At 40.6% G+C, this 27,763-nt stretch overlaps 1 protein-coding gene across 2 annotated transcripts in view; it reads right to left on the bottom strand.

The window, feature by feature from the left end:
* LOC116513350 (gamma-aminobutyric acid receptor subunit beta-1-like) overlaps window positions 1–6,826 on the bottom strand; it is a 97,711-nt gene extending 90,885 nt beyond the window's left edge. For both annotated transcript variants that reach the window (XM_032224376.1, XM_032224377.1), the window contains exons 1-3: window positions 6,747–6,826; window positions 6,449–6,540; window positions 5,705–5,772 (exon numbers count right to left, since the gene is read on the bottom strand). In XM_032224376.1, the coding sequence (XP_032080267.1) occupies window positions 5,705–5,772; window positions 6,449–6,540; window positions 6,747–6,826 (240 nt within the window). The remainder of the gene's footprint in view (window positions 1–5,704; window positions 5,773–6,448; window positions 6,541–6,746) is intronic.
* Between the last annotated feature and the right edge of the window lie 20,937 nt (window positions 6,827–27,763).

The raw sequence follows: 27,763 nt of genomic DNA, 5'->3' as shown, positions 1-27,763 counted from the left end.
GGAATATGGTGAAGAAATATAGTTGAAGAATGGATTAGGTGTCGAGAAAGTTAGTTAGCAGACAAGCACCTTATACAAATGATACTTAAATGTGTCAATACCCTTTTAAAGAAATGCATTTTCATAGAAGCAGAAGAAAGGAATATGCCAGTACCATGTGCCAGTACCATGTGGATTATTTGCAATTACCAGGTTGATACATCATACATTACAGCAAAATGGTTGAATTTATGGTTCACCCTATGGGTCATAGCAAGGTTAAAAGAGTTATCTACTATGTTGTAAATAAGTAATTAAATAAAACATATCTGAGAGAGATTCTTTAATCATCTTGTGGCAAAGAGATTGTCATTCCACAAATTCTTTCACCCTTGCCTTTTGGATCAGATCCCTACATTTTCCATTCCTATGATCAGAAATCTAGAAAGACTTTTCCAGAATGGATTCCTTTTCACTGAAACCCTACTACAGTGTTCTGATCCCCCTCATCCCACACCAACACACACTCCGAGCCAAAGATAAGTTACGGCATTTAATTAACAGACAAACAGGTCCTTGGCAGCAAACCGGCAGAGACAAGCTTGGGCAGCAATCCAGCGCAGATAAGGCTTAGCAGCAATCCAGCCTATCAAGCTCACAATAATGTTCTCTGACATTAATTCCTGCGTTGACTTCTGCAAGAGGGCATGTGCACAAGCAGTCTTTTTATAGTCTGGAGAGGAGCCTAATGACCACCAGCTGAGTGCAATTACCTCCTGTAATTGTGTAATTGTTCCTTACGCCTATTAGCTCTTTGGTGCCGAGCATACAGGAACAACTCACTGCTGGCGTCCGGCTCACTCTCCCTTGTCTCCTTCCCACTGGTCCAAGGCTCAGGTGCCTCCTGGTGGCCAACCAGCCTCTCTGCACCCTGCTCGGAGTCGGAACCCTGTCCAGGGTCCTCCACATCCTCCAGAGCCGACTCATAGGGCTCCTCACTGTCGGAGTCTGGTGGCAGCTCCAACGGCTCCTGCTGGGCCACAACACTACAATATGGCAACATTAAACATCTAAACATGATTTTAGATGCCACCACTCTTAGATGGAAGTGATGCCAATTTTACTGCAATTTGGCTGGTTATTGCTGATTGACTTATCAATAGAAGCTCAGTGTGGCTTTCTTGTTTCATTCCTGCACTAGTTTTGTGTTATACATATCCAGAACATGCTACAGAAATACAGGCAAGATACAAATCCTTTTCATTACAGTGGGGCAATTTTAGGGGGGAAAGGAACACACTCAGCAATATTTGAATCAACCTATCCAACAAGGTATCCTTTAGACATGATGGACTACAATTCTCATACATGCATACTTGACAACTGGATAGACTGGGAATTATAGGAATGTGTCAGAACTATTAAAAGCATTTTTGTGTCTTATGGTATAAAGCAATGTGGAGATAACTTTGATTAAGGTATGGATGGGCAATTAAGGGAGGAAAAGTGATCTTGCAATCTTAGAAAGCTTGATAAAGAAACTCAAAAAATACCTTGGTATAAGAGAGGGCAGAAGAAATCTCTATTAAACTTTGAAAATGCTGTTATTATATCCCACAACAATACAGTAGACTTCCTAAAATCATTATGTCTATTTCTATTGCTAGCTTATCTCAAAAGGCTCACTTCCTTTCTTGAAGATCTGTACATCTTTTCAGTATTATCTACAACCTTTAAGCTCTACCTTTGAGGCCAGGAATATAAAATATTAAAGAGAGGTACCATGTTCTTTGGACTATAAGACGTACCTAAATTTACAGGAGGAAAACAAGAAAAAAATAGTTTTGGGCCTCCGTGTGTTGCGGTTTCGCCCTCCCAAGCCCCCAGAAGCACACTGCAGTGCTCTGCACAGCCCATTTTCACCAGAAATGGCCCGTTTTCACCAAATAAGCACTCATTTTTTGGTCTGCAGAGTGCTTCTGGGGGCTGGCCAGGGCAAAAACGCAACGCGTGGAGGGCTTGGGAACCCAAAACAAGCCTGTTTTTTTGGTGAAAATTGGCCAGTTTTTGGCAAAACCAGGCCATGAAGAGCAGTGCAGAGTGCTTCTGGGGGCAGGGGAGGGCAAAAACACACAGAAGGTTTGGGAGACCAAAACACCTTTATTCGATCTATAAGATGCACCTAAATTTTCACCCACTTTTGGAGGGCAAGGTTTGTCTTATATTCCGAAAAATATGGTAAATGTACTTTGGATCTATCTTGTAACAAAGTCAGGTATATTTAAAGTAATATCAGAATGCTCCTGCAATATATAACAGCAAAGAAAGAAAAAATTGGTTGAAAGTAAGAAAAATGATGCCTTTGTCTCACTCACATTACACTGAATCTAACTTTAGCAGAAGTGGCATTCTTTATATATCTGCAATAAATCCAGTATGCTGATAGTTGCAGAATTATGGGCAATTTAGACCAATTCAACTACCATAGGATAGGAACTCATTATGTATGTATATTGGTTTCACCTTACCAAGGCTGGAGAAATGTGAAAGCATGGTACATGTTACACAACTTATGATATTCTCAAGATCTAGATAAAATATTGCTGGGACAACAATGGAAATAAATCCAATAAAGCTCTTAAGAATCACATAATCACATAATAAAATTCTGGGTATACATCAATTCCTAGTCAGTTTAATAAAAACTTCAAAGCTTCCAGATATTCATAGACCTCATTTGTAACAAGGCCTTTAACTCTGCTAGGACATATGATAATTTACATTGCAATCACATGTTCAGGCAAGGAAAATAAAACAAAATCATGTTAGACTAAGCCAAACACTATTGATCTAGTCTAAAGAACAGATTGCCCAGTTTGTCGTTTCTGACTTGCTTGTGATTTAAGAATTTGGTCCTGTGGAATTATGCATTATCCTCCATGTTTGTGAACATAAAGAAGAGGCTAAAGCAAAAATTTGCTATAGCAATGACTTTCAAAAATGTAGCAAGCCTGTAGTAAAAGATTCCTGTTCCAGTATCTTTCTGCATGTGGAATATGGAAACCCAGAGCAAAGAAAGGATGGAAAGTCTGAATGGATAAAAGGAAAATGAAAGGGAAGAGTATGTGTATCTTTGCATTTGCAACCATGAGCACTACAGATAATTTTGATCATCTTTTTATTTATTTATCAAATTTAGAAACTGCCCAGCTCCCCCCCCCAAAAGGGATTTTGAGTAGTGTACAAGTAAACTATAAAAATTATAGATAAATAGATGAGGAGGAAAAGATAGTTAAATGCAAAGTTAAGGAGGCAAGGGGAGGGTTTTCAAGGGCATTAACCAAGCCCATGTCTGTGTGCTCTTCTGTGAGCCCCAAGCAAGATGGCAGAATCAGGTTTTCAGACATTTCTGAAAAGCCAAGAGAGTGAGGAGTCCACCTCACCTCTGGAGGGAGGATGTTGCAAAGGGTAGAGGCAATGGCTGAGAAATTTCTCTTTCTGAACCTTTCTGGGGATATGCTGGGATGCTTTTGTCTTCAGCAGCCTTAGTTCCTTAGTTATTATTTCTTACTGATACTTTATGATGTCATTTATTTGACTCAGCCTTCCATCCTTCCAAGGTGGGTAAAATGAGGACCCAGACTGTGGGGGCAATATGCTGACTCTGTAAACCGCTTAGAGAGAGCTGAAAGCCCTATGAAGCAGTATATAAGTCGAACTGCTATTGCTATTGCTATTGTTTTGTTGTATTTATTTATTTTATGTTTATTTCTGTTGGGTTTTTTTTAAAAAAAATCCTGGAGCATCAGAGAAGTACCTGAGGATTGAAAAAGAACTGATGTGGTTCCCAACTTCAGGAAAGGGGGGGGGGGGGACCAGAACCAGGAAATTACAGATCAATGAATCTAACATGGAAAGATCCTGGAAAAGATAATAATAAAAAAACAGACCTGCAAACAACTAGAAGCAAATAAAATTATAACTAGTAGCCAGCACAGGTTTGTTAAAAAACAGATAAATGCAAACTAATCTTATTTCATTTGATAAAGTAGACCATAACCTACTTCTTGGTATGCTAGAAAAATGTGGAACAGACAACATCACCACCAGATGGATTTGTATCTTGCTGACAAACCATACTCAACAAGTGGTCCTTAGTGGTACCACATCCACATGGAGAGAAGTAAGCAGTGGGGTGCTCAACAAGGTTCCATCTTAGGCCCAGTACTCTTCAATATCGCCATAAATAATTTAGATTAAGGAATAGAAGGGGAACTAATCAAATATGCCAATGACACCCATATGGCAGGAATACGTTAGTAGAACTACCCCAGAAGATAGGTTCAAGATCCAAATGGATCTTGATAGACTTGAACACTGGGCCCTATCTAACAAAATGAAATTCAATGTAAAGGAAAGTAATTTTTTTACACTTAGGCAACAAAAACCAAATGTACAGGTATATATTAGGTGAAACTTGGCTCAATAGCAGTAACTATGAGACAGATTTTGGAGACCTAAGGAACAATCACTTAAATATGACCCATCAGTGTGCTGCAGCTGCCAAAAAAGCAAATGCAATACTAGGTTGCATTAACAGAGGGTTGAAATCACAATCACATGAAATGTTAGTCACCATAAAGTTTGGAAAGAGTGCAGAGAACAGCAATAAAGATCATTAGGCAGCTAGAGGCTAAAACATATACAGTACAGTTGCAGGAACTAGGTATGTCCAGTCTAGTGAAAAGAAGGACCATTATAGCAGTGTTCCAATATTTGAGGGGAAGCCACAGAGAAGAGAAGGTCCACCTATTTTCCAAAGCACCAGAATGTGAGACAAGAGGCAATGGATGGGAACTAATCAAGGAGAGAACAAACCTAGAACTAAGGAGAAATCCAAAGTCGGGTATCTTGAAGAATGTGCAAGATGTCATGTTTAATCCCTGATGTTATTTTAAATTCCTTCCTTTTGTTAGCACAGATATTCAACATAAGCAGTCTTCAATTACTGCATCTGCATAAGAGGCAGTCAAAACACAGACAGGCAGAAGTTGGAGATGGGAGGGATCAACAGAGTTCAGTAAGAGGCAGCAATGCAGCTGCTAGGCAAGTAGATATATGATACCAAGTACACAGTTCACTACTTAGCCTCTCAGTGAATGATGACAGGAATTAATTATCTAAAACGTATGAACCCACTCTTACATTACCCAGAATTCATATGAATTCTTAAACATCCCCATCTCACCCCAAATCTTATCTGGATATTAATAACTAGATTGCTGCAAAGGCTCTAGTAGCAGGAATAATGTACAGAGAGCTATTACATACATACCTAACCATGTGACGGTCATGTCCCTCCTCTTTTTTCCATTTCCCTATGTATTACTTGGATTTTCATCTTGTGGTTGTACCATAATTTCTAGCATTTCCCGAATAGACCCGGCCGATTCCAGAAAGCACGAGTGCGATCTGGTCGCTGTCCATCGTTCTGAAACTCCACTACTGAGTCAGCAGATGGCGCTCTCCTGCGGGTTGACAGCATCCAAGCTACCTCCCCCCACCCCTCCCTCACGTACACAGAATGGATTTCTTCAGCACTCAAACAAACAGGATCTTTCAGTGTTGGACTCCGGAAATTTTTTGCGCTTTGGTAGAACGCTTTCTGCCATGGGCCTTCCTTGCCCCTGTAGCTCATACTTCCCTTTTTCAAAGAAGTACTCACCATGTTGACTTCAGAGACCATGTCTATACTGGCGATCTCTATTCTCATCCCAACATCAACCGGAGAACCTGGAAACCGAGATGGGTGATTTGTTGTGTGTATTTTTAATGACCGGCTAAGGAAATGAATTGAAATCTTCATTTCCACATGTTTGGCTTTTTTTTTTTTTTAGAGAGAGAGAGAGAAAGAGAAAGAAATGGCATTCTTCTGCCTATATGTTGCACTCAGTGATTGATTTGTTTAAGACTTTTGGGAAAGCCAAAAGCTAACTCATCTGACTGCTGGTATGAACACTGGCAACAACCAATCTCTGTCCAACATGTGTGGTTGTAAACTTGTGTGTGTGTGTGTGTGTGTGTGTAAGAAAGAGAGGGGGAATCAAAAAAGATATATTTGGGATAGTATGCAACATCCCCTCACCAGTCTTAGCTGGTTTAACAAAGCTAAGCAGAATCCTGTTTGGACAAGCTTGTAAACTAGATTAAGTAATTTTTAAAATCCCGGAAAAAGACAATGGCAAACCACTCTTCCAAATGATTGCAAAACAACAGTGTCGCATTATAGAAACATAGACGACAGGCACATCTACACATATAGATGAGTCCGACTCGGAGGAGTCTTTCCCGAGACTGGACGTGCTACTTCACAGGCAGGCTGATTAACATTCTTACCAGCCTTCTGCCTCCGAATGGAAGGCAAGGCACCGCGTTTTCTCCTGTTGTAAACAAATCAGGGGAGAATTACCTCCAAAATCTGGCCTTAAGCGAATGTCGTATCCTTTGAGCAATCGGTCCACCGTCTCTTTCACGTAGGACATGTTGCTAGGCTCGGTCACGCTAAACAAGGCAGAAAGAAAGTGATTCAGGACGAGGAGGGAGACACCCTCCCATTCCCGGCCACAATCTATTTATCCTTGCCTCCCCGGGGGGGGGGGCGAGGACACACGGGGGACGGGGGAGAGAAAGACAGACAGACACGCACGCATACACACGGATACCCACCCCACATATGCGCCTCCTTGCGCCCAAGCGCCCATCCTCACCTCTTCGCATAGGAGACCACAGCTACCATCACCGGGAAGACAAAAATCCCCGCGCCCTCTCGGAGCTGAACTGCCCACATTCCTTCCTCCTGGTGAACAGCGGATGCCTCTTTTTTTTTATCCCCCCCCCTCCTCACTCTCCGCCCCACCCGCGAAGATTCAAGGAATGCAACTTTCAAGCCACAGGCAGGGTGCCGCCACCACCGCCGAGAAGAGCGCCACGCATGCGTGGCACTGCTTCAATATCTGAAGAGCCCGGTCAGCGTTGGCCAGTAGGCCTGTCAATGAGACGCGCCAAAGGGCCCTGCTCGCTCTCCGGACGGCGGCCCGCGGAAAGCAGAAAGGTATTCGGACCGGCAGGAGGTGAAGGCCAGACATCTTAAGCTCATCGCAGCTGCGACACCTCCCTCCCTCCGTTGGTGCCTCTCCGTCGCCGGTTGGTAAAAAGGGAGCCAGTTTAGAGCGCAGCCGGCCGCGTTATATGGCCACAGTTATAGCTAGGTGACACAACCCCCATTTCCTCCCTGCTGGTGTATATAACCATAGATAGGACCAGAGTCTACCATTAGCTTCTTTCAAGCTACTTTTCTCCTGCCGTATCTAGGGGATGGCCCTGGTGTCGGTTGTCTCCTATCCATCTATGTATCAAATCCACTGCTCAAGTTTGGAAACTATAGATGAGAAAGGGCTAAGGCAGGGGGCAAAGCAGTGTTAAATAACAACCTCTCTTTCTTCCTAAGTTTCTTTTTTAAAAAAGGATGAGGAGACATAAAGCAATTTGCCTTCCACCAGATTCCACCCCTAAGCAACAGGAAAGTTTGCACCTACAAGAGATGATACCTTGTACTGTAGGAAGTTATCACCCAGCCCTCTCCCAGAAAAATGAAATATCCTAGGAAATATTGAAAAGGCAGAATATTTCTCTGGATGTGAAAAAGGAAGAAACATGTTTTAAAAGACAGAATAGCTGCCTGTAGCTTCCTGCCCATCCCCACTTTGTCAATGGGCCATTAAGAAGGCCAAGCCAGTCCACTTTACATAATAAAGACTTCTCCACTTCAGCTGCATGGAGATGGGATTAAGGAATTTTACCCAATTCACCATGTGGCATCTGGGAACTCAATTAAACCTGGATTCAAAATACAGTCTAGAGAGTTGCCCCTGCATGGCCCCATAGGAGCCTGACAACCAATCAGAATACATTTCTTACACGGGAACAGGAAACAGAGAGGTGGGACTGAACAGGTTATAAAAAGTCTAGCAAGCCCCTCCTTCAGCCCTTGTCTTCTTCTCCACCAACATTGAAGCATGTGGTCACCTTTTCTGTTCAAGACTCAAGCCATGTGGTCCTGTCCACCAATAAACCATCTTTCCAAGCAGCCTCCATGTCTCCAGTGTCTTTTTCCCCACTTGGAGCTGAACCCAGAAGGACATTTCTTTCATCAGTACGTTCACTCATTGTTGGTGTAGGTAATACAGTAGTACTTAAGGATTCTGGTCCTTTCCCCTCTGGTGATTTTATAACATCTTCCAGCATCACCAAGCCACTACTGTGGCATATGTTGCTAAGAAAGATGGACTTTATTTTACCACTGCAAAAGTTGGAAGGTGCCATAAGATGGTACGAATCATTAGTGTGAAAAAGGTCTTCCCCTGCACTTCTCTTCTGAACAATAGGGTGGTGAAATCAGGACAAGTATTCAGCTCACCACCTAGAAAAATCTAGGAAGCACCATATGACTTGTTCCCTCCCACTGCTTTGCATCATTCAGTGCAGAAGGATTCCAAGCATAGGCTCCTGGTATCCACAGTCTTCTATTACTCAGTCTGTCTTGCAACATCTCTTAAAAGATATGAAGGAGTAGAAAATGCAAAGGAACAGGGTAGGTAGACCCCTAACATCGTTGGCTAATCCATGCTGTTAGGAAGAGAAGAAAACAGAAGGGACACTGGGGGTACTGCAGGAAGGAATCAAAAAGGTTAAACTGATATTTATGCACTACATCATTGAGGCCATCTATTTTACATCTTGACTTTTTCAGTCCTCAACTCCTTCAACAATCCTGGAAGGGCCCAGCTGATTTGCTTCCTGGGGCAGTTACCCCACTATTATATAGTTTAAAGACAGAATTCAGAAAAGCACATGTGAACTTCCTTCACAATATGCCTTGTCTGTTGCACTAGAGCCAGGGGTCTTTAACTTTAAACACTCAAAGAGCCATTTGGAACCATTTCCCACAGAAAAGAAAACACTGGGAGCCCCAAAACCTGGGTGGGTGTGGTCCATTGGTGGGATTCAAATAATTTAACAACCGGTTCTCTGCCCTAATGACCAGCAGGGTAGGTGGGGCCTGGTGGTCATGTGACTGGGTGGGCATGGCCAACTCAACATCACTCACGTTGATGGGCGCTTCACCTTAGCTGTTACAATATAATAAGGGTTAACCAGAGAGGCAATTTCTGTAAGCAGGGCAATAAAGATGAGGTTAGAAACAACACCAGAATGTTCCCTTCCTGCCTTCCTTATAGGATTAGCCCTGTAAAGTGGAAAAAAAACAAAATGAGATTTCTTCCAACAACCGGTTCTCCGAACTGCTTAGAAAGTTACCAACTGGTTCTCCCGGATAGGTGCGAACTGGCTGAATCCCACCACTGTTGTGGTCAACTCAACATCATTCTCACCCAGTCACATGCCCCCCCCCAGCCACGCCTACCCAGTTTTTGTGGCTTCTGGTGCTTTCTGTGGAAAATGGGTCACTAGAAACAGGAACTAAATTAATCCAAAAAAATCCAAAAAAATAGAACAATTTGGTAATGTAGCAGGACCTAAAATTAATAAGACTAAAACAAAGATTATTATGAACAATCTTACCAAAAAACAAGTGCAAGAACTAGAGGAAATTTTGGGAATGCAGATAGTAAAAAAGGTAAAATATTTAGGAATTTGGCTGACAGGGAAATGTTCAACAATTAAGAAAGATAATTATGAAAAAATAATCCAGAAAATTAAAAAAAGATTTGGAGAATTGGAGGAAACTACAAATATCATTAATGGGAAGAATTGCCATAGTCAAAATGAATGTCCTACCCAAAATTGTGTTCCTATTTCAACTGGTACTAATTAGTTTAGGGAATTTTTTTTCACAGATTTAAATAAATTAACAGCACGATTCATTTGGTTAGGGAAAAAAACCACGAATTAAATTAAAACTCCTACAGGACAGTAGAGAAAATGGAAGTTTTGGACTCCCGGATTGGGAGCTTTACTATCAAGCAGCAGCTCTCACCTGGATAAGGGATTGGATTAACCTTAAAAATAGGAGAATACTAACATTAGAAGGATATAATTTAGAATTGGGTTGGCATGCTGTTATTTGGGACGGAAAAGACAAAACCTACAGTTACTTTCAAAGACATCGAATTAGAAATGCCCTACTTCAAATTTGGTCAAAAATTAAAAAGAAAACATTATAACAAAATTCCAATTTGGTCATCCACTATGGAAGCATTGATTTATCTGAATGTATTGGAAATAAATAAAATAGTAAGATACGAAGACATATAATCCGGAGAGGTTAAAAAGAAGGCAAGAATTGAAAAATGAGGGAATAGATATAGACTGGTTGCCATATCTACAAATCCAGCGGGATATAAAAAAGACAGAGAAAGAGATGGATTCTATAAGGAGCCACAAGAGTTACTATATTTTTCGGAGTATAAGACACACCTTTTTACCCCCCAAAAGAGGGTGAAAATCTGGGTGTGTCTTATATTCCGAATGTAGCTCCACCCACCTGCTCCGCACGTCGCATTTTCGGGGGGTTCCATGCAGCTGGGACCCTCACTTTCATATGGCGCCTGATTCCCAAAGCTGCCTGAGGAATTGCAATGAAAGCCTTTTCAATGAAAGTGTTTTTGGGCTGTAGGGTCCCCTCCCCGATTCCAAAAAGGGCAAGTGCAGAGGCACAAGTCCATCGTGTTTCAGGTGGCAGGCGGTTCCAGCATATGCTGCCACCTGAATATGCTTTCCTTCCCAGTTCCCGGTGCGCATCGCAGAACCATGCTGCTGGGAAAGAAGCAGAAAGATTTTTTTTTCCTGATTTCCTCCCCTAAAATTAAGGTGCGTCTTATACTCAGGTGCGCCTTATACTCTGAAAATATGGTAGATAAAATTCTACAGGGAACCAAAGAAAATTTGATAAAAAATATATCATTATTTATTAAGATTCCAAATGGAAGAAAAAATTGTGAAAGAAACGATGATAACATGGGTGACAAATTTTGGGTATACTATAGAATTGGCAGAATGGGAAAAAAATTGGGAAACAAATTATAAATTAATGATGGCAATGGCATACAGAGAGAACATATATAAGATGTTCTACAGATGGTATCTCCCACCAGCGAGAATTGGGAAAATGTTCCTGGAGTGTTCACCTCTCTGTTGGAAGTGCAATCAACAACATGGAACATAACTATCATACATGGTGGACATGCACATCTGCAAAAAAAAATTGAAAAAAAATAAAAGACTGGCTGGAAGAGATCACCACACACCAAAATGAGCTAAAACTGGAATTATTTCTGCTAGGAATTACAAAGGGAAATTGCGAGAAAAGTATTAGATATCTAATGTTACATATAACCACTGCAGCGAGAATTTTATTTGCGCAAAATTGGAAAAATGAATACATACCAACAGAAGAAAATATAATAAAAAAATATTGGAATGTGCTGAGATGCATAGGCTTATGAAAGAATTAAAAGACAAAGAAGAATCTGAATATTATTTAGTATGGGACTTATAGTATAATTGGCTAGAGGAAAGAGAGAGAAAAGCAGGAAAGCAAAAAAGAAAAGAAGAAAGATCAACGAATAAAAAATAATTATAAAACCTGAAAATGAATAAAAGATAGAAATATAAAATGGACTGTAGCAAATAAACAATAAGAGATGGATATGATTTAAAGGTATATAAAGGCTGTTATATATAGAATGGAGAGAAAAGATATATAAAATTGTGTGTGTGTATAACAAAATATATCTATCTATCTATATCTATCTATATCTATATCTCTATATCTCTATATCTCTATATCTCTATCTCTATCTCTATCTCTATCTATCTATCTATCTATCTATCTATCTATCTATCTATCTCTCTATCTCTCTATCTCTCTATCTCTCTATCTATCTATCTACGCGTTGCTGTGGCCCAATCTGGGCATAGTGGGGCGGCGGGTGGGTACTGCCGTTGGTCAGGACTCAGGGCTGCTGGTCCGGGTGAGGCTGGTAGGGGGAGATGGCGCCAGGGCTGTCAGCCTCGTGGAAGTTGTTGAGCATTTCCTTGGAGGAGCTGTGCTGGGACTCCCACAAGTCAGTGGCCCAGGAGAGTAAGACATCCAGGATCTCGGAGGAGGAGAAGTCCTCGGAGTGCCGCCTCACGGGGCACCCAGCCCCATTGCACCTCAGGCTGACACTGCCCCACCACCACCACCCCGTCGGAGCCACCTTGGCGAGGCCGTAGCTGGCTCACTGTGAGGGGGGGTGGAGAGCGCGCGTGGCCGGACAGGCTGAGGAGACACTCCTCCTCCGCCTCCTCTGGAGAGCGGAAAGGGGAAAGGGTGTGGCCGCAGCCCAGCCACACATATAAAGGGACCGTCGGGATGAAGCTGGAGAGAGACTGAACTGTTCCAAATATACTATACTCACTAAATGAACGCTATGGTAAACGACACAACGCAATGTCACACGAAATAATTAAATCAAAATGAAAATAAATCGAGATATATGAAAATTCAATATAACAATGCAATTGGAAACATTGAAATGGAATCATGAAATATTTAGTATAGCCTGTGTTGCTTTTACGTCCACCAGATGGTGGTGGTTTTCAAAAAAGCTGTTTTTACAAAAAATCATGTTTTAGCTGTCACAGGTGTGACATCTATGTAATATGCGTATATTACATCATTCACATATTCTAATGCAATGTTGTGTCAAAATTTCAAGCAATCAGTGAAGAACTTTTGAACATTAGCGATTTTGAACAAACAACCATTACATTTTAGATAGATAGATAAACGACACAATGCAATGTCACACAAAATAGATAGATAGATAGATAGATAGATATGTATATGTATATGTATATGTATGTATATATGTATACACACACACACACACACACACACACACACACACACACACACACACACTGTTGTGGCCCAGCAGGAGCCGTTGTAGCTGCAAACAGACTCCGATAGTGAGGGACCCTATGAGTCGGCTTTGGAAGATGTGGAGAACCCTGGACAGGGTTCAGATTCCGAGCAGGGACCAGAGAGGCTGGTTGGCCACCAGGAGGTACCTGAGGCATGGAGGAGCAATGAAAGCCAAAGGGAGTTTGTCCCTGACATCAGGCCCTGGAGCAGTGGTGACGATGTCAGGCCCTGGAGCAGTGGGGAGGAGCTAAGGGAGGTGGTCCCAGATGCAAGGCAAAGACGGGCAGATAAGAGCCGACAGCAACTACGGAGATATAGAAGATAATTGGGGCCAGGTGGTTGTGATTAGGCTCCATCCAAGAGAGTATATAAGAAGAGACTTTGGGAGGAGGCTTGTTGCAGGACACAACCATTATACTAAAGCTGGAGAAGCTCTCTGTGGAAGTCTGGGTTGCTGCCAAAGTCTTGTCGGTGTATTAATTTACTGTTAATAAATTGTCTAGCAGTAATCTTGTGTCGGCGTGACTCACCGTACAGAGTGGGGGATTGGAACAATATATTATATGCATACACACACACACACACACATATACATAAACATAGATATATACATATACATATACATACACACACACACATACACACATATATGATATATATTATTTATCAGCAAAAATACAACACACACACACACACACACACATATATATATATAGAGAGAGATAGTTATAGTTATAGTTATATAGTTATAGTTATAGTTATAGTTTAGTTATAGTTATATAAGAATTACATGTACAGATAAAAGAAACACAAGTTATGTAAAAGAAGTGAAATGTGTTGCAAGGATGTTATGTTTGTATAAACAAAATAAAAAGTTTTTTAAAAATAGAAGTAAGAGCAACTAGGATTATAAAGCTTAGATATAAATAATTGAATGCAAGAAGAAATAAAGGTATCAGTCAATAATTTTAATTAATTTTTTAATTTATTTTTGTTACATAATAAACATTCTTTTGTGAAGAGTGTTGTCCGAATTCCCCCTTTAACATTCCCACCAAAAGACATAATCCATTTTACATTATATTTCCATTATTTACAATTTTAGCCGTATTACATTTCTTCTCCTATTTTGCAATTTCTTGTTTTTAACATGTACAAACAATATAGCTTTTCTTTCTCTTTAAATAATAAACAATTTATCATTTCTTTTCCATCTATTTTCCATTAACAATATGAATCTTCAAGTTTCAAATTTTCAAGTTTTATATAATCAACATAACATAATTATTTATCAGCTTTAAGGTTCTTAATATAATTGCTACATATTCTAATGAAAACATATTTTACCTTGTTAATAATCTCTCTTTCTACTGGATCATATCATTCTACTATTTCTAAATTTTCTTTTGTCTTTTTCTTCTTTCTATGTGTCTTATATCTTTTCTTCTGTATCTTCCCTCTCACTTTTCGATAGATTTTTTGAATATCTCTCCCACAAGTTTCTCTTTCCCATCTCCCTTTATTTCTCTCTCTATTTTTGGCTAATTTCTTTTTCGCATGACCTTTTTTCTTCTCTGCTCTCTTTGTGCTTTACCCCATTGAGTTTTATTTACCATTTCTACCTTGTTATTTCCTTGTTCATTTACATTGATTGTCTGTTCCCTTCCTGTCTCTACCTTCAACAATTTTTCTGGTTTGTTTTCTATCTCTTTGTTACCTTTTAATGTTGCTCGTGCACTTTTTAACATTTCGAACAACTCCTCTAACATCCCACCCTCCGTAATCCAATTAATTTACCACAATTAATTTAGTCCTTCTTCTTAGTTCTTTTCTTTGCTATCAGATCCCAAGATAATTCAATCCTTTTCCAAAGTTCAAAAGTTCTATATTTTCTTCCAGTGTAAACAAAATAAAGTCAAGCAAAAAGATGGACCATACCCTTCTTCTATTCCTTTGTTTCAAGATGATATTATGTCTCCTCTCGCCAGTAGGTGGTTTTTATTGTTCCTTTATGTAATCAGATCACTCATTTGTCCAATCTTGTCAGTAGTCAAACCAAAAGTTCAAAGTCCATATTCCAATTTTCCTGATCTCCGCTCCCCCCCTTTAGCTTTAGGTCTTTCCAATTCCAAATTTATTAACAAAGTTCTTCTTGGTCTCAGCACTCTCTCACCGATAGCTTTCGCCTCTTTTCTTTCCATCCTCTGTATTCTGAGTGATGTTTAGCCGCTAGCTTAGCTCCGGAAAATTTTTAAGCTCCAAAATTTGTTTCTCTTATTCTTACATCAGACAAGCTTACTTCGGATTAAACACTCCATCCGCTTCTCCGCACCTGCCCAAATCTTGTTCCAGATGCCCCATCTCCAGAGCAGTCATAAAAAAATGGCTGCCACCCCTGCCACCGATCTCCAGAGAGCTTTGAAACAGACCTGCTGGGGAGTTTGCCTCACCCCTTGCAGGCATCCAAACTGCCTCTCCTTGTGCCCCTTCCCTTCAGGATGGTTTCAATCCACAAAGGATCTCTCGATGACAGCTTGCCAGCTGGGTTTTCACATAGCTCGGCAGAGCTCGCTATTTCCCCAGCCATTCTTGATGGGGCACTCCCTTGTTATCAGTCAATATTAATGGGCTGAATTCACCAATAAAAAGAAGACTTTTTCTAAACTATTGAAACTAAAATTGGATGTAATAGCACTTCAATAAATGCACATTAAGATATAACAATATAAATTATTGGAATTTTCTAAATTGGGGAAAAAAGAGTGGTGGCACTTTATGTGAAAGAAACAATAAATGCCACGCAAGTTTTTAATGATGAAGAAGAGAGAATTTTGATGTTGGAGATGACTTTGAATCAGAAATGGACTCTTATAATTGTTATTTATGCACCAAATACTGAACAAGAGAAGTTTTATAATAAATTTCATTAAAAGATTCTAGAAATAAAATAAGAAAATATCTGTATCTTGGGAGACTTTAACACAATTGTTAATAATGAACTGGACTATAGAAATAGTAAATGTAATAATAAAAGTAGAAGGACTCTACCAGGAACCCTTATTAAAATGATAGAAGAATTATCTATTCTGGATACATGGAGAGAAATGAATCCTGGAGAAAAATACATTCTATTCTAATATGCATAAATCCTGGTCCAGAATAGATATGATTTGGATGAATTTGGAATTAAGTAGAATTATACAAGACATTGAAATTGAACCAAATTTATGGGCAGACCACAACCTAATAAAAATTAGTTGGAAGGGACAAAGAATGAAAGCAAGGTGAACTTTAAACCAATCGATAACGAATTCATACAGGTGATGGAAAGAGAAATGAGTTTTTAAAAAAAGAAAAAAGAAATGAAGAGACCACATTACAGAATGTGTGGGATATTGCCAAATCAGTCATAAGAGGATTAGCTATAAATTATATTGCATAGAAAAATAAGAAAAAGAAACAAAATCAGAAGGCCCTGGAAGAAGAATATAAAGAACTTGAATCAAAATCACAAAAAGAACCACAAAGAATACTTACAAAATAGAATGGAGCTGATTAAACACAAATTAAATCTTATAGGAGAGGATGAATTGCCACAACAAATAAAAAGAACAAAGCAAAATTTCTTTCAAAATGCTAACCAACCAGGAAGGTGGTTAGCTTATAGATTGAAGAAAGAAAAAAAGAAGAATTGACTAATAGAACTACTGGATGAAGAAGGCACACTACATAGCCAACTTGAAGAGAAAAGAGTTAATGATTTTTATGAGAGATTATATTAATCTAACAAAATAAAAGAGGAAATATTAATACAGCATTTGGAGGAAGCCAATTTACCTAAAATCCCAGAAATGGTAAAGAATAGGCTGAAGGAAAGAATATCAATGGCAGAGCTAACAAATGCAATTAAAAAGCAAAAAAATAATAAAACTCCTGGACCAGATGGTCTATCAGTAGAAATATATAAATAATTAGAAGATACCTTCAGTCTGTCAATGCTAGATATGTACAATGAAGTGTTAACAGAAGCTAAAATTCTGAACACTCTGATCCCAAAAGAAGATTCAGATATAATCCATATAAAAAATTATAGACCGATTTTGTTACTAAACGCAGACATTTTCACATCAATAATTGCTGAAAGATTAAAAAGTTTTTAAAATGAATTCTTCCATCCAGATCAAAATGGGTTTTTACCTAAAAGACAAATAGAAATAAAGTCAGAATAATTATGGATGTACTAGAATATTATGAAATACATAATGAAAAATAACTAGCATTAATATTTCTGGACATGCAAAAAGCATTTGATAATATAAATTGGTCATTTATGTTGCAACAATTAAATTTTATGGAATTTGGTGGGAAATTTAAGAATACAATTGAAGCAATTTACACTCAACAAAATACAAAAGTATTGGTTAATGGAGATGTGACAGAAAGCTTTAGTATACAAAAAGGAACAAGGCAAGATTGTCCCCTCTCCCCATTACTATTTATTTCAACATTAGAAGCATTGACCAGGAATATAAGACAAGACACGGAGATAAAAGGAATGGAAATTAGAAATGAAAAGTATAAGCTTCAAGCCTTCGCTGATGATTTAGTATTTATATTAGAAGAACCCATAGAAACTGGCCCTAAATTAATAAAAAAATGGGAAGTGGCAGGGATGAAAGTAAATAAAAGATAAAACGAAGGTATTAGTCAAAAATCTCACCAACAGAAAAAGGAATTGACAGAGAACATTGTTCTACAGATAGAAAAAAAGTTAAATACATTGGTATTTTTTTAACAGCAAGGTGTGGGACAATCAAAGAGGACAATTATACAAAGCTGATACAACAAATTAAAATAGGTCTGGAAAGGTGGAAGAATGTACAGATATTGATGATAGGGAGAATTGCGATGGTGAAAATGAACATATTAGCAAAACTACTTTTTTTTATTCCAAACCATGCCAGTAAAATTAGAAAATAAATTTTTTTGATGAACTAAATAAAATGACTCTGAAGTATTTTTTGGCAAGGAAAAAAATCGAGAATAAAATTGAAATTATTACAGGACTCTAGGAAAATTGTGGTTTTGGGCTCCCAGACTGGGAACTATATTATCAGGCCACAGCTCTCACTTGGTTAAAAGAGTGGGTAAATTTGAATAACAGAAGACTATTATTACTAGAAGGACATGACTTGCAATTAAGCTGGCATGCCTTCCTTTGGTATGGCAGAAATATGGCGCACAAATATTTCCAGAGGCATTATGTGAGGAGTGTGTTGCTTAACATTTGGGAAAAAAATAAATTACAATATTATAGGGAAGTTCCATTCTGGCTCTCTCCAATGGAAGCAATAATATATTCAAATCTTATTTGTATTTTTTTTTATTTTAAACACATAAACACATCAACAAAACAAACACATGACTTAAAACAACATAGGAACAAGAAGTTCCATCATATATCATACAGCAGTTCCGTATCGGTTTCGTTACAGTTAGTGTTTTCCCTTCTATACATTTCTATCTTGCATTCATGGTCCCCTTATTCGTTATCCATTTTTATGTACTATTCTATATTTATTTATACTTAGCTATTTATAACAAAATATTGTTTACCTATATTATGCTTTATATTCTTACTATCATTTATTCTCTTACATACAATTATAGGTATACATTCACATAATTATTCTTTTTCTTTGCCATTCTTGTACTTTTGTTATTCCATTTAAAGGTTATAATATACAGTTTGGGTTGCTTTGTTTACCATCCCTAGCGCCTGTTGTAACACCACCTTATTTTCCCTTTCTTTTCTCCCTCCCTTCCTTCTCTGCTTCCTTCCTTCCTCCTCTCCTTCCCCTTCCTTCTTCCCTTATCTCTCCCCTACTCCTACCCTCTCTCTTTCCCTTCCTGCCCTCTCTCTTTCTCTTTCTCTCCCTTCCACCCTCCTCTCCTCTTTCTCTCCCTTCCACCCACCTCTCCTTACCTCTTTCTTCTACCCTTGCCTCTTCTCCACTCTTCCTCTTCCCTTCCTACTATCTCTCCTTCTCTTTCCCTTCCACCCTCCTCTCCTTTCCCTTCCTTCTTCCCTCCCTTCTCTCCTTCCTTCCTCCTCTCCTTCTCCTTCCTTCTTCCCTTACCTCTTCCCTACTCCTGCTCTCTCTCTTCCCCTTCCTACCCACTCCCCTTCTCTTTCTCTCCCTTCCACCCTCCTTATAAATTGGGGAAAAATTGTATGTTACAGGATATTTTAGATGAAAGAGATGATCTTAAATCCAGACAATAATTGCAGAGTTAGGTGATGGACTTATTTTGGTGGCCGTATTTTCAGATCCAATCAAGGAACAAAAAAGATATTAAATTGTGGGATGTAAATAAAGAACAAACAGCATTGGATAAAATTTTAATGGGGACAGATGAAAAATTGATTAAAAATATGTATAATTATTTATTGAACTATAGAGGAAGAGATTGCTTAAGAAACAATGATTGCATGGGCAAAGAAATTTGGATACAATATACGGTAGAATTAGAAAAATAGTTAAAAATTTGGGAGAGAAACTACAAACTGATGTTGGCCACCTACAAGATTGGCCAAAATTTATAAGAACTCTTCCGCCAAATGCTGAAAATGTAACCAGATTCCAGGAACATTCAAAGTTACAATTGCATTGACAAAGTGACTTGGTGACCGTTTTTCACACTTACAACCGTTGTAGGTTCCCCATGGTCGTGAGAGGCTGGGTGAGGTGAAGTGCCCCTTGATGTGAGTAATGTCGAGTTGACCATATCCATCCAATCATGTGACCACTCAGCCACACCTACCCAGCTGGTCATTAGGGCAGAGAACCAGTTGTTAAATTATTTGAATCCCATCACTGCTGGGGATGCTTGAGTCTGGGCTCCTGCTGCTGCAGGGATTCCCTAGGCTTGCCTTGCAGCTGTGGGAGGGGGAATGGCAGCCCTGCTGAGGGAGCCCCAATCCTTGGACAATGCTGCCCAGTTTCACTCTTTGGGGTGGAGAAGCAGAGGGGGATGCTGATGCTTGGCCTGTCCCAAGTCCCGCTCCTGGGACTAACAGATTCACCAGTGCTACTCCCAGCATCTCCATTTTGACAAAATACTCATGCAGTTGCTCCACAGATGCTGTCAAGAATGCTACAGCATGCTGTTAAGAACTTCCACTGCCCAGGCTCTTCCCAGTCTGCAGCCCTCCATGCCTTCTATTTGATACTTTGAGTCATGGCAAATCCAAATGGAACCAAGGGAACTCCAACTTGGTTGCTTTCCGCACTCTGCTTGGTCATTGCGTTTTCAGGTCAGGGAAAATGGATCCAGTCACACACCAGGGGCTGCTCCATCTTCTCTGCTCTCACTTTGGATTGGGTTACTACTGTCTGTGCCCTGGCATCTGCTTGGCTGATTACTGGTGCCTCTCAGGGAAGGAGCAATCCAGGCTTCTCTGTGACATCAGCTTTTCATTATTTTCCAGACAGCATTAAGTCACAGCTTTCTCAGGGTTATCTGAGTTGGCTGAGTTAAGAGAGTTGTTTAATGTCAATTATCCAACTAGTGAACCCAAAACAAGGAAATACTCTCAGGAGAATTGAATTCCCAAAAGTAAAACATTATTGGATACAGCATATTGGTACTGAAAAAAATGAAACTAGCTCTGGTCGCACAGATGCTCACCCTGTTAAACAATACTTTCTCATTCTCCCCACCCCTGGTTGATCACATTGTCGTCCAATTATGAGATGGTCTTTTGTTATGAGAACGGTCTATCTCTTTCTTGAGCATTTACAGTGATGACCTTGCTGGCACCATGATCTCACGATCTTCTGCATACATTTTCCACATTTCATTTCCCTCCACCCAGTTCATTGGCAAGTTGAAAAGCATTAGGTTTGAAAAAAGCAAAGCAGTTCAGTCATGACAGTAATCCTGAGGAGAAAAATATTGGCTAGGACTATTCTTTCAAATCTAGGTTTTTCTGTGTAAGGCAGTTTCTCAATATCAGGTAGCTCTTCCAGTGTTTCACTGGTTACTGAAGTCCAATGACTGATTTCTCATTGGATCTGAAGTTGAGATGGCCCAGCAGTGAAATAGGTGGTGGCATTATGATCTTTTGTGAACACTGGCAAAGGTGCTTGTGCAAGTAGTAGAAGCAATGGTTTTAGCTCAAAATTGTATCCTCTTTTGTTCCTGATGAAGTGGCTTGTATTTATGAATGAATTCTTAACATTTTACTTCAAACTGTCCTTTATGTTGGGGATAAACATAGAGCTTGGAATCATAGGTCTGGAAGGGACCTCAGAAGACTTCCATTCCAACCTTATGCTCAAGGCAGGAGCCTTATACCATCCCAGTCAAATGGCTGTCCAGTCTATTTTTGATAATCTCTAGCAGTTATTCCATTGACATTGTTTTTAATGCCAGAAAAATTATCCTTATCTGTAGATTGCATCTCTCTTTGACTTCCACCCATTACTTCCTGTCCTGCCCTCTGGTGTTTTGGAGAACAAGTCAATCCCCTCTTCTTTATGACAGCCCTTTTAGTACTAAAAGACAGTTACCATGAACCCCCCACCTTGACTCTTCTCTTTGATAAGAAATATACATACCAGAGGTGAGTTCCTACCAGTTCGCACCTATTCGGTAGAACCGGTTCATCAAATCTACCGAACCGGTTAGAAGAGGTTCCACCAGTGGACCCGGAAAGCAGGCCACACCTACAGAAGAGGTTCCAAAATTTTTTGAAACCCACCACTGGTCCTTGGATATGATAATTCTACACTATCATGCTCATATTTATAAAACTCAGTGCCTCTGTGAAAGGTAAGGATGACTACTGCGTTTGTGGTGCAATCAGAACATTGCGTGTGTTGAAGTTGTTTTAATGCAAACCAAAGATGCCTTTTAAAAAACAAGTTTACATCATATTCTTATGCATGCCAGTGCTGTGTGTGAGGTAATTTAAGGTGGTTCTGACAAGTGTCATTGGCATCTTCATATCCGGTCACATGGGCGGCAAGCCACTCCCATCCTGTCACATGGGTGGCAAGTTACTCCCACAAAGGAGGCCACACCCACAGAGTAGGTTCGAACAATTTTTGAAACCCACCACTGATACATACTTAGGCCCTTCAACCAGTCATCATATGATTTAACCTTCAGACCCTTTATCATCTTTGTTGCTCTTCTCTGCACATTTTTCCAGGATGCCAACATCTTTTTTTGTATTGTGATGACCAGGAAAAGCAGACAAAGGGTGGGAAAGCTGGAGCTACCTGTGCTGGTTAGGACTTGATCAGACATAGTCCCTGTAGCGTTCACCTTCAGTCCTTTTCTCATGGATCTTTTCTTTTTCTTATTTCAGAGCTGCCTGCCAGCCACTTTTCTCCAGCCCTGCAGCAATGTGTGAAAACTGCAAAGGGACTGTTATGGTTGCTCAGGGCAACAGGAATTTATGATCAGCTTTGCATCATAATGTTCCAAAGGGGAACATTTTGTGCTGAAGAGTTCTCCCCAAGACTTCTCCCAGCAGCCAAACAGAGGCTTAGGCCTCCGTTGTTGTAGGCTATAGGAGCTGAAATCAGCATTGTGTAAATTGCTAGGAGCAAGCAAGGAATGAGAAAGCTGTAGTCTGTAAGCAACCTTCCATTCATCTGTTTCCTCCAATTTTTCCAAAGCCTTTGCACAAACGAAGCCTGGAGCAAACAGCTTCAAGCTCTGAATTTATTTATTTATTAAATTTATATGCTGCCCATCTCATTCTGAAAAACAACCCTGGATAGCTTACAATAATAATAATAAAAAATGTAAAAAATAAAGCTACAAAAACTACAAAATGAGAAGCAAAAAAGGCAAGATCAATATGGCAGTAGTATCTTCTCAGTTAATACACCAACAATCTCCAGTGTTGAGCACACCCCTCAATTTCTCATACACTTCTGCTTGGTAGATCTTCAAGGATCTTAGATCTGAAAGGAAATCCAAGATGAAGATACAGGCCAAGATGTCTTCAAATGTGAATTTGGCCACAAATGGATCTGCGTAAGAGCAAAACCTGCAAGACTGAAAGATGTCAAGGCCCCAGAAAATCTGAAAGACAATCCCAAATGCAGCAAAATTTGTCTCACTGTGGTTTCATGCCAGTGGAATAATATATGATTCTCCCACGAGACTAAATGCAGAGAATAAAATGACCAAACTATGTCACTAGTAAAAGCTTCACAGGAGGATAATACCACAAAGCAAATAGCAGACGAGCAACAGAGCCCATAAAAAATAGTGCTGCTCTCTTGGGCCTCCAGATATTTTTAAAATTTATTTCTATTATATTTTCCTAGAAAATTGTAAGGCCACCTAACTCTACAACAGCTCTGGGACACATACATTTCCCCCCCCTAGCATTTTTGTGGAAGTGCAGGTGTCAGCCTCTACTTTCCTTGCTTGCTATCAGCTGCCATAGAAACAGGGAGGGAAGGGGCTTGAGATATTTGGGAGGGAGAATTACTTGTGCTGGATGAGTCATGAAGAAGGGAGTTTTGTTCTCACCATCTTCTGTGCCTGCTGATGGCCTGTGTTTGGACTTGGTGAAAGCCAATCGTCTCGCATACCAATTTGATGAGCTTTTTGAAGATGCACCCCACATGACACCTTAGGGAGTTGCAGATTGGACATTGGGTTGGGGAATTGGGGGGAGGGTTCAGGGTAAATGTTTGATATGTACATTTTTGCGCCTTTTTGGCTCAGATCTTGGTTTCCTTTTCGCTGCTTTCAATTCATACCTAGTAAAAGTATTTTATCTCTATTCAAATGGAGTTGAGGTTTTTCTTTCTTGGATATTGAAGGAGACATGCCTGACATTAAGCAAGATCTCACTTCGCACCCATCCCGCAGTTAAAAGTGGGGGGAGCACCCAAATGTCTAACCCCTGAAGTGAGCAGGAGAAGACAGTGGCAAGGGTTACAACCAGCTGACAACCAGAGGATGACTGGCAGGCAGCTGAAAGAGAGGATCTCATGATGACCCACACTTTACCCCATGTTCAGGCGGCCACAGCAGCAGCAGCAGCCACAGATGCAGCCACAGCAGCCGCAGCCACAGCAGCAGCAGCAGTTCAAGCTCCTCCAAGAAGGGGGGGAAAACCCTGGGCATCGAAATGCTTTGATGACCCCCTCCTAAATCAAAAGGCAAGAAGCAGAATGAAACCCTTAACCCAGAAGGGGAGGCCTGAAGCTGAGTACACTCAGGAGTTTCATGAGCTGTTTGTGCAATTGTGGGGGTGGTCTGAGGAGGCACCAAAAGCAGGAAAGGAGGGGTATCGGGAGCCCAACTGCTATGCTAGACATGGCCCAAAACTGACCCCAGATGGTGGGAAGGAACCTGGCTGGCAGCTAGAGAGACACTGTGAAACCACCCTGGAAGGCGTCGAAGATGCTGATGTCCTTCCTCCAGACCAGGACAAGAGGGAACCCTCCTTTTCCACAGGAGTAAGTGAAACTGATTCAGATGATGACCACTTAGTAAGTCCCTGATCGGGACCCATGACCATTCCAGTAGAATCAAAAGTACCCTCAATGGGAGCCCAGGGGAAGATGCTGGTCCTTTTAGACTCTGGATGCACCCGATGTGCAATCAGCCCAGAGGTGGTAGAGAAAATGGGACTAAGATTGAGAACTATGAAAGTACCCATTGCCTTTTGCCAGCTGGACGGGTCAATTGCTGGGGGCGGCATTTTGTAACTGAACTGGTGGAGATATGGATGGGGAATCCCTGAGTTTCATTGTGGCACCAGGGATGGAACGGCCTCTCATACTGGATTACTTTGGTTGCAGAAATGGACTTTCATGTGAACTGGCGGAAAGGGTGGCTATGTATCCATTTGGCTAAGCCAACAGAGGGGGAGGGAAAGACTTCCCACCTAGCCAGAGCGGCAACAGACTTAGCAGTTGTCACGCATGAGAAAATTGTGGGAGAAGAAAGAATTCCAAAAGAATATTGGGACCTCAAAGAGGTGTTCAGTGAAAGAGCTTCTAACAAGGTCCCCCCCCCCCAGTGCCACAGATTGCAGCATAGAGATCCTCCCAGGGAAACTCCCTAAACCACAGATTTACTCGATGACCCCATGCAAACTGGAGGAATTATGCAACTTCATTGATAAAAACTTAAACAGGGGGTTCATTCAACCAGCTAGGCCATGGGTGGCCGCACCCATCTTATTCCGAGAGAAAAAAGTTGGCTCTCTGCTCTTATGGGTGAACTATAAAAACTCGAATGCCATTTGCATGGAAAATGTGTACCCCTTGCCTCTCATGAAGGACATGTTGGCGCATTTGGCAAAGGGGAATTTTTTTCACAAAATTAGAGGCCTATTACTGGGTCCAAATTTAGAGGCCTATTACTGGGTCCAAATAAAAGAAGGAGATGAGTAGAAGACTACTTTCAACTGCCCTCTGGGGTGTTTCCAGATTAGAGTGCTCCCCTTTGGACTACAGGGGGTGCCTGCCATTTGTATGCAGTTGATTAATGAGGTGCTACATGAACACCTCTACAAGAGGGTGTTAGTTTACTTAGATGACATCCTTGTGTACATGGAAACACTCGAGGAACACGTAAAACTTGTGCGCTCTGTGCTAAAAAAACTCCGAGCTGCTGAACTTTATGCCAATTTGTCTAAGTGCGAATTTCACCAAGAGAAAATTGACTATTTGGGGTACCACATCTCTCATGAAGGTATCGAGATGGATCCAGAGAAAGTCCAAGCTGTGACAGTATGGGCGGCTCCTTGCACCCGCAAAAAGCTGCAAAGTTTTTTGGGATTTGTTAACTTTTACCGCCAATTTATTCCCTCATTCGCTAGCATTGCATTGCCAATTATGAATCTTTTAAAATCAAAAGGGGAATCAAAACTTGTGCTAATTGGTTTTATCATTTTAAGAATTTGTCTATAAACAGGTACAAGGTGAATCATACAGTGATCAGAGTGTCCCACAGCTACTCTTAGTAGAAAGAGAGAGGCATCTTTTATTGTAGAGTAGCAGTGGTCTAAAATATTCTTGCCTCTTGTGAGACAGTCAACATGCTGACTGTAACTTAGTATTTTATGTTCTTTATAGAAGAATGTATCTTATATAAATGTAATATCAGTTTGTAGTTAGTCAGAGGTGGGTTCCTACCAGTTCACACCTATTTGGTAGAACCGGTTCGTCAAATCTACCGAACCGGTGAGAAGAGGTTCCACCAGTGGACCCGGAAAGCAGGCCACACCTACAGAAGAGGTTCCAAATTTTTTTGAAACCCACCACTGGTCCTTGGATATGATTATTCTACACTATCATGCTCATATTTATAAAACTCAGGGCCTCTGTGAAAGGTAAGGATGACTTCTGCGTTTGTGGTGCAATCAGAACATTGCGTGTGTTGAAGTTGTTTTAACGCAAACCAAAGATGCCTTTTAAAAAACAAGTTTACATCATATTCTTATGCATGCCAGTGCTGTGTGTGAGGTAACTTAAGGTGGTTCTGACAAGTGTCGTCGGCATCTTCATATCCGGTCACATGGGTGGCAAGCCACTCCCATTCAGCCACATGGGTGGCAAGCCACTCCCACAAAGGAAGCCACACCCACAGAGTAGGTTTGAACAATTTTTTAAACCCACCACTGTAGTTAGTGTACAAGTATGTAAAAGAATGCACTTTGTTAACAGAAAAAAAGAAAAAAGTTAAGAGTACATTTGATGTAAGACGAAGGAAGTTGCTGTGAATAAAGATAATGCTTTCTCCCTAATAGCCATGCTGATTAGCTGAACCTGAGATCGCCAGGTGGGCTGGGTCACTACTGTTCTGCTAGGCTGCTGGGTTACTGGGTAGGGTCTTTGGTTTGCTGCTCATTTGCCACTGCTCATCTGGGCTCCTGGGTGAGCTCTTGGGCTGCTGGGCTGGATTGCTGGTTCACCGCCACTCAGTGCCATCTCTCATCTGGGCTCCTAGGCTACTTGCCTGGGTTCTCTGGATTCCTGGGTTACTGGGCTGGGTTGATGATTCACCTCCACTCAGCTGGGATCATGGGCTGCCTGGTTGGGTCACTAGTTCACCTCTGCTCATCTGGCCTCCAACTGCCATGAATCTCCAGGCTCCTGGGCTGCCATGCTGGGTTGATGAATTGCTGGGTAGTCTCAGGTGGGCTACTGTCACTCTCTTCTCAGCATGCATTACTTTGGCTTCCTTGCAGTTATTACTTGAATTTCTAACTACAATGAAAAGGATCCATTTTAGCCATCTCAAGATATTTTGTGAAAGTTCAACTTGAATTTGTATGGTTAAAAGAAAACCCCACTATTTTCATTGGAACTTCTGGCCAAATACTAGTTATCCTATAGTAAATTTGCATATATAGCCACAGCCAAATATACCCACACAACTGTACATGCTTGGCACAGTCTTCTGGCCTTGTCATCATGCATTTTTGACCTTTAAGATTTATGCCCATATAGCTAGGAGTCAGCCCTGAACACAGACTACAAGCCAAATAATTGCTGTTCTTTTTGTCATTTGTTTGTTAGATGAGAGAGGCCATATGTTGGAGTAAGGTAAAAGTAAAGGTTCCCCTCGCACATATGTGCTAATCTTTTCCAACTCTTGGGGGCTGTTCTCATTTCCGTTTCAAAGCCAAAAACCCAGCACTGTCTGAAGATGTCTCCATGTGGCCAGCATGACTAAACGCCAAAGGCGCATGGAATGCTATTACCTTCCCACCAAGGTGGTCCCTATTTTTCTACTTGAATATTT

The sequence above is a fragment of the Thamnophis elegans genome, chromosome 9 (assembly GCF_009769535.1).
Source record: "Thamnophis elegans isolate rThaEle1 chromosome 9, rThaEle1.pri, whole genome shotgun sequence".
NCBI classification, from domain to species: domain Eukaryota; kingdom Metazoa; phylum Chordata; class Lepidosauria; order Squamata; family Colubridae; genus Thamnophis; species Thamnophis elegans.
Note: the sequence above shows the minus strand (reverse complement) of the source record. Positions and strands in the feature narration are given on the sequence as shown.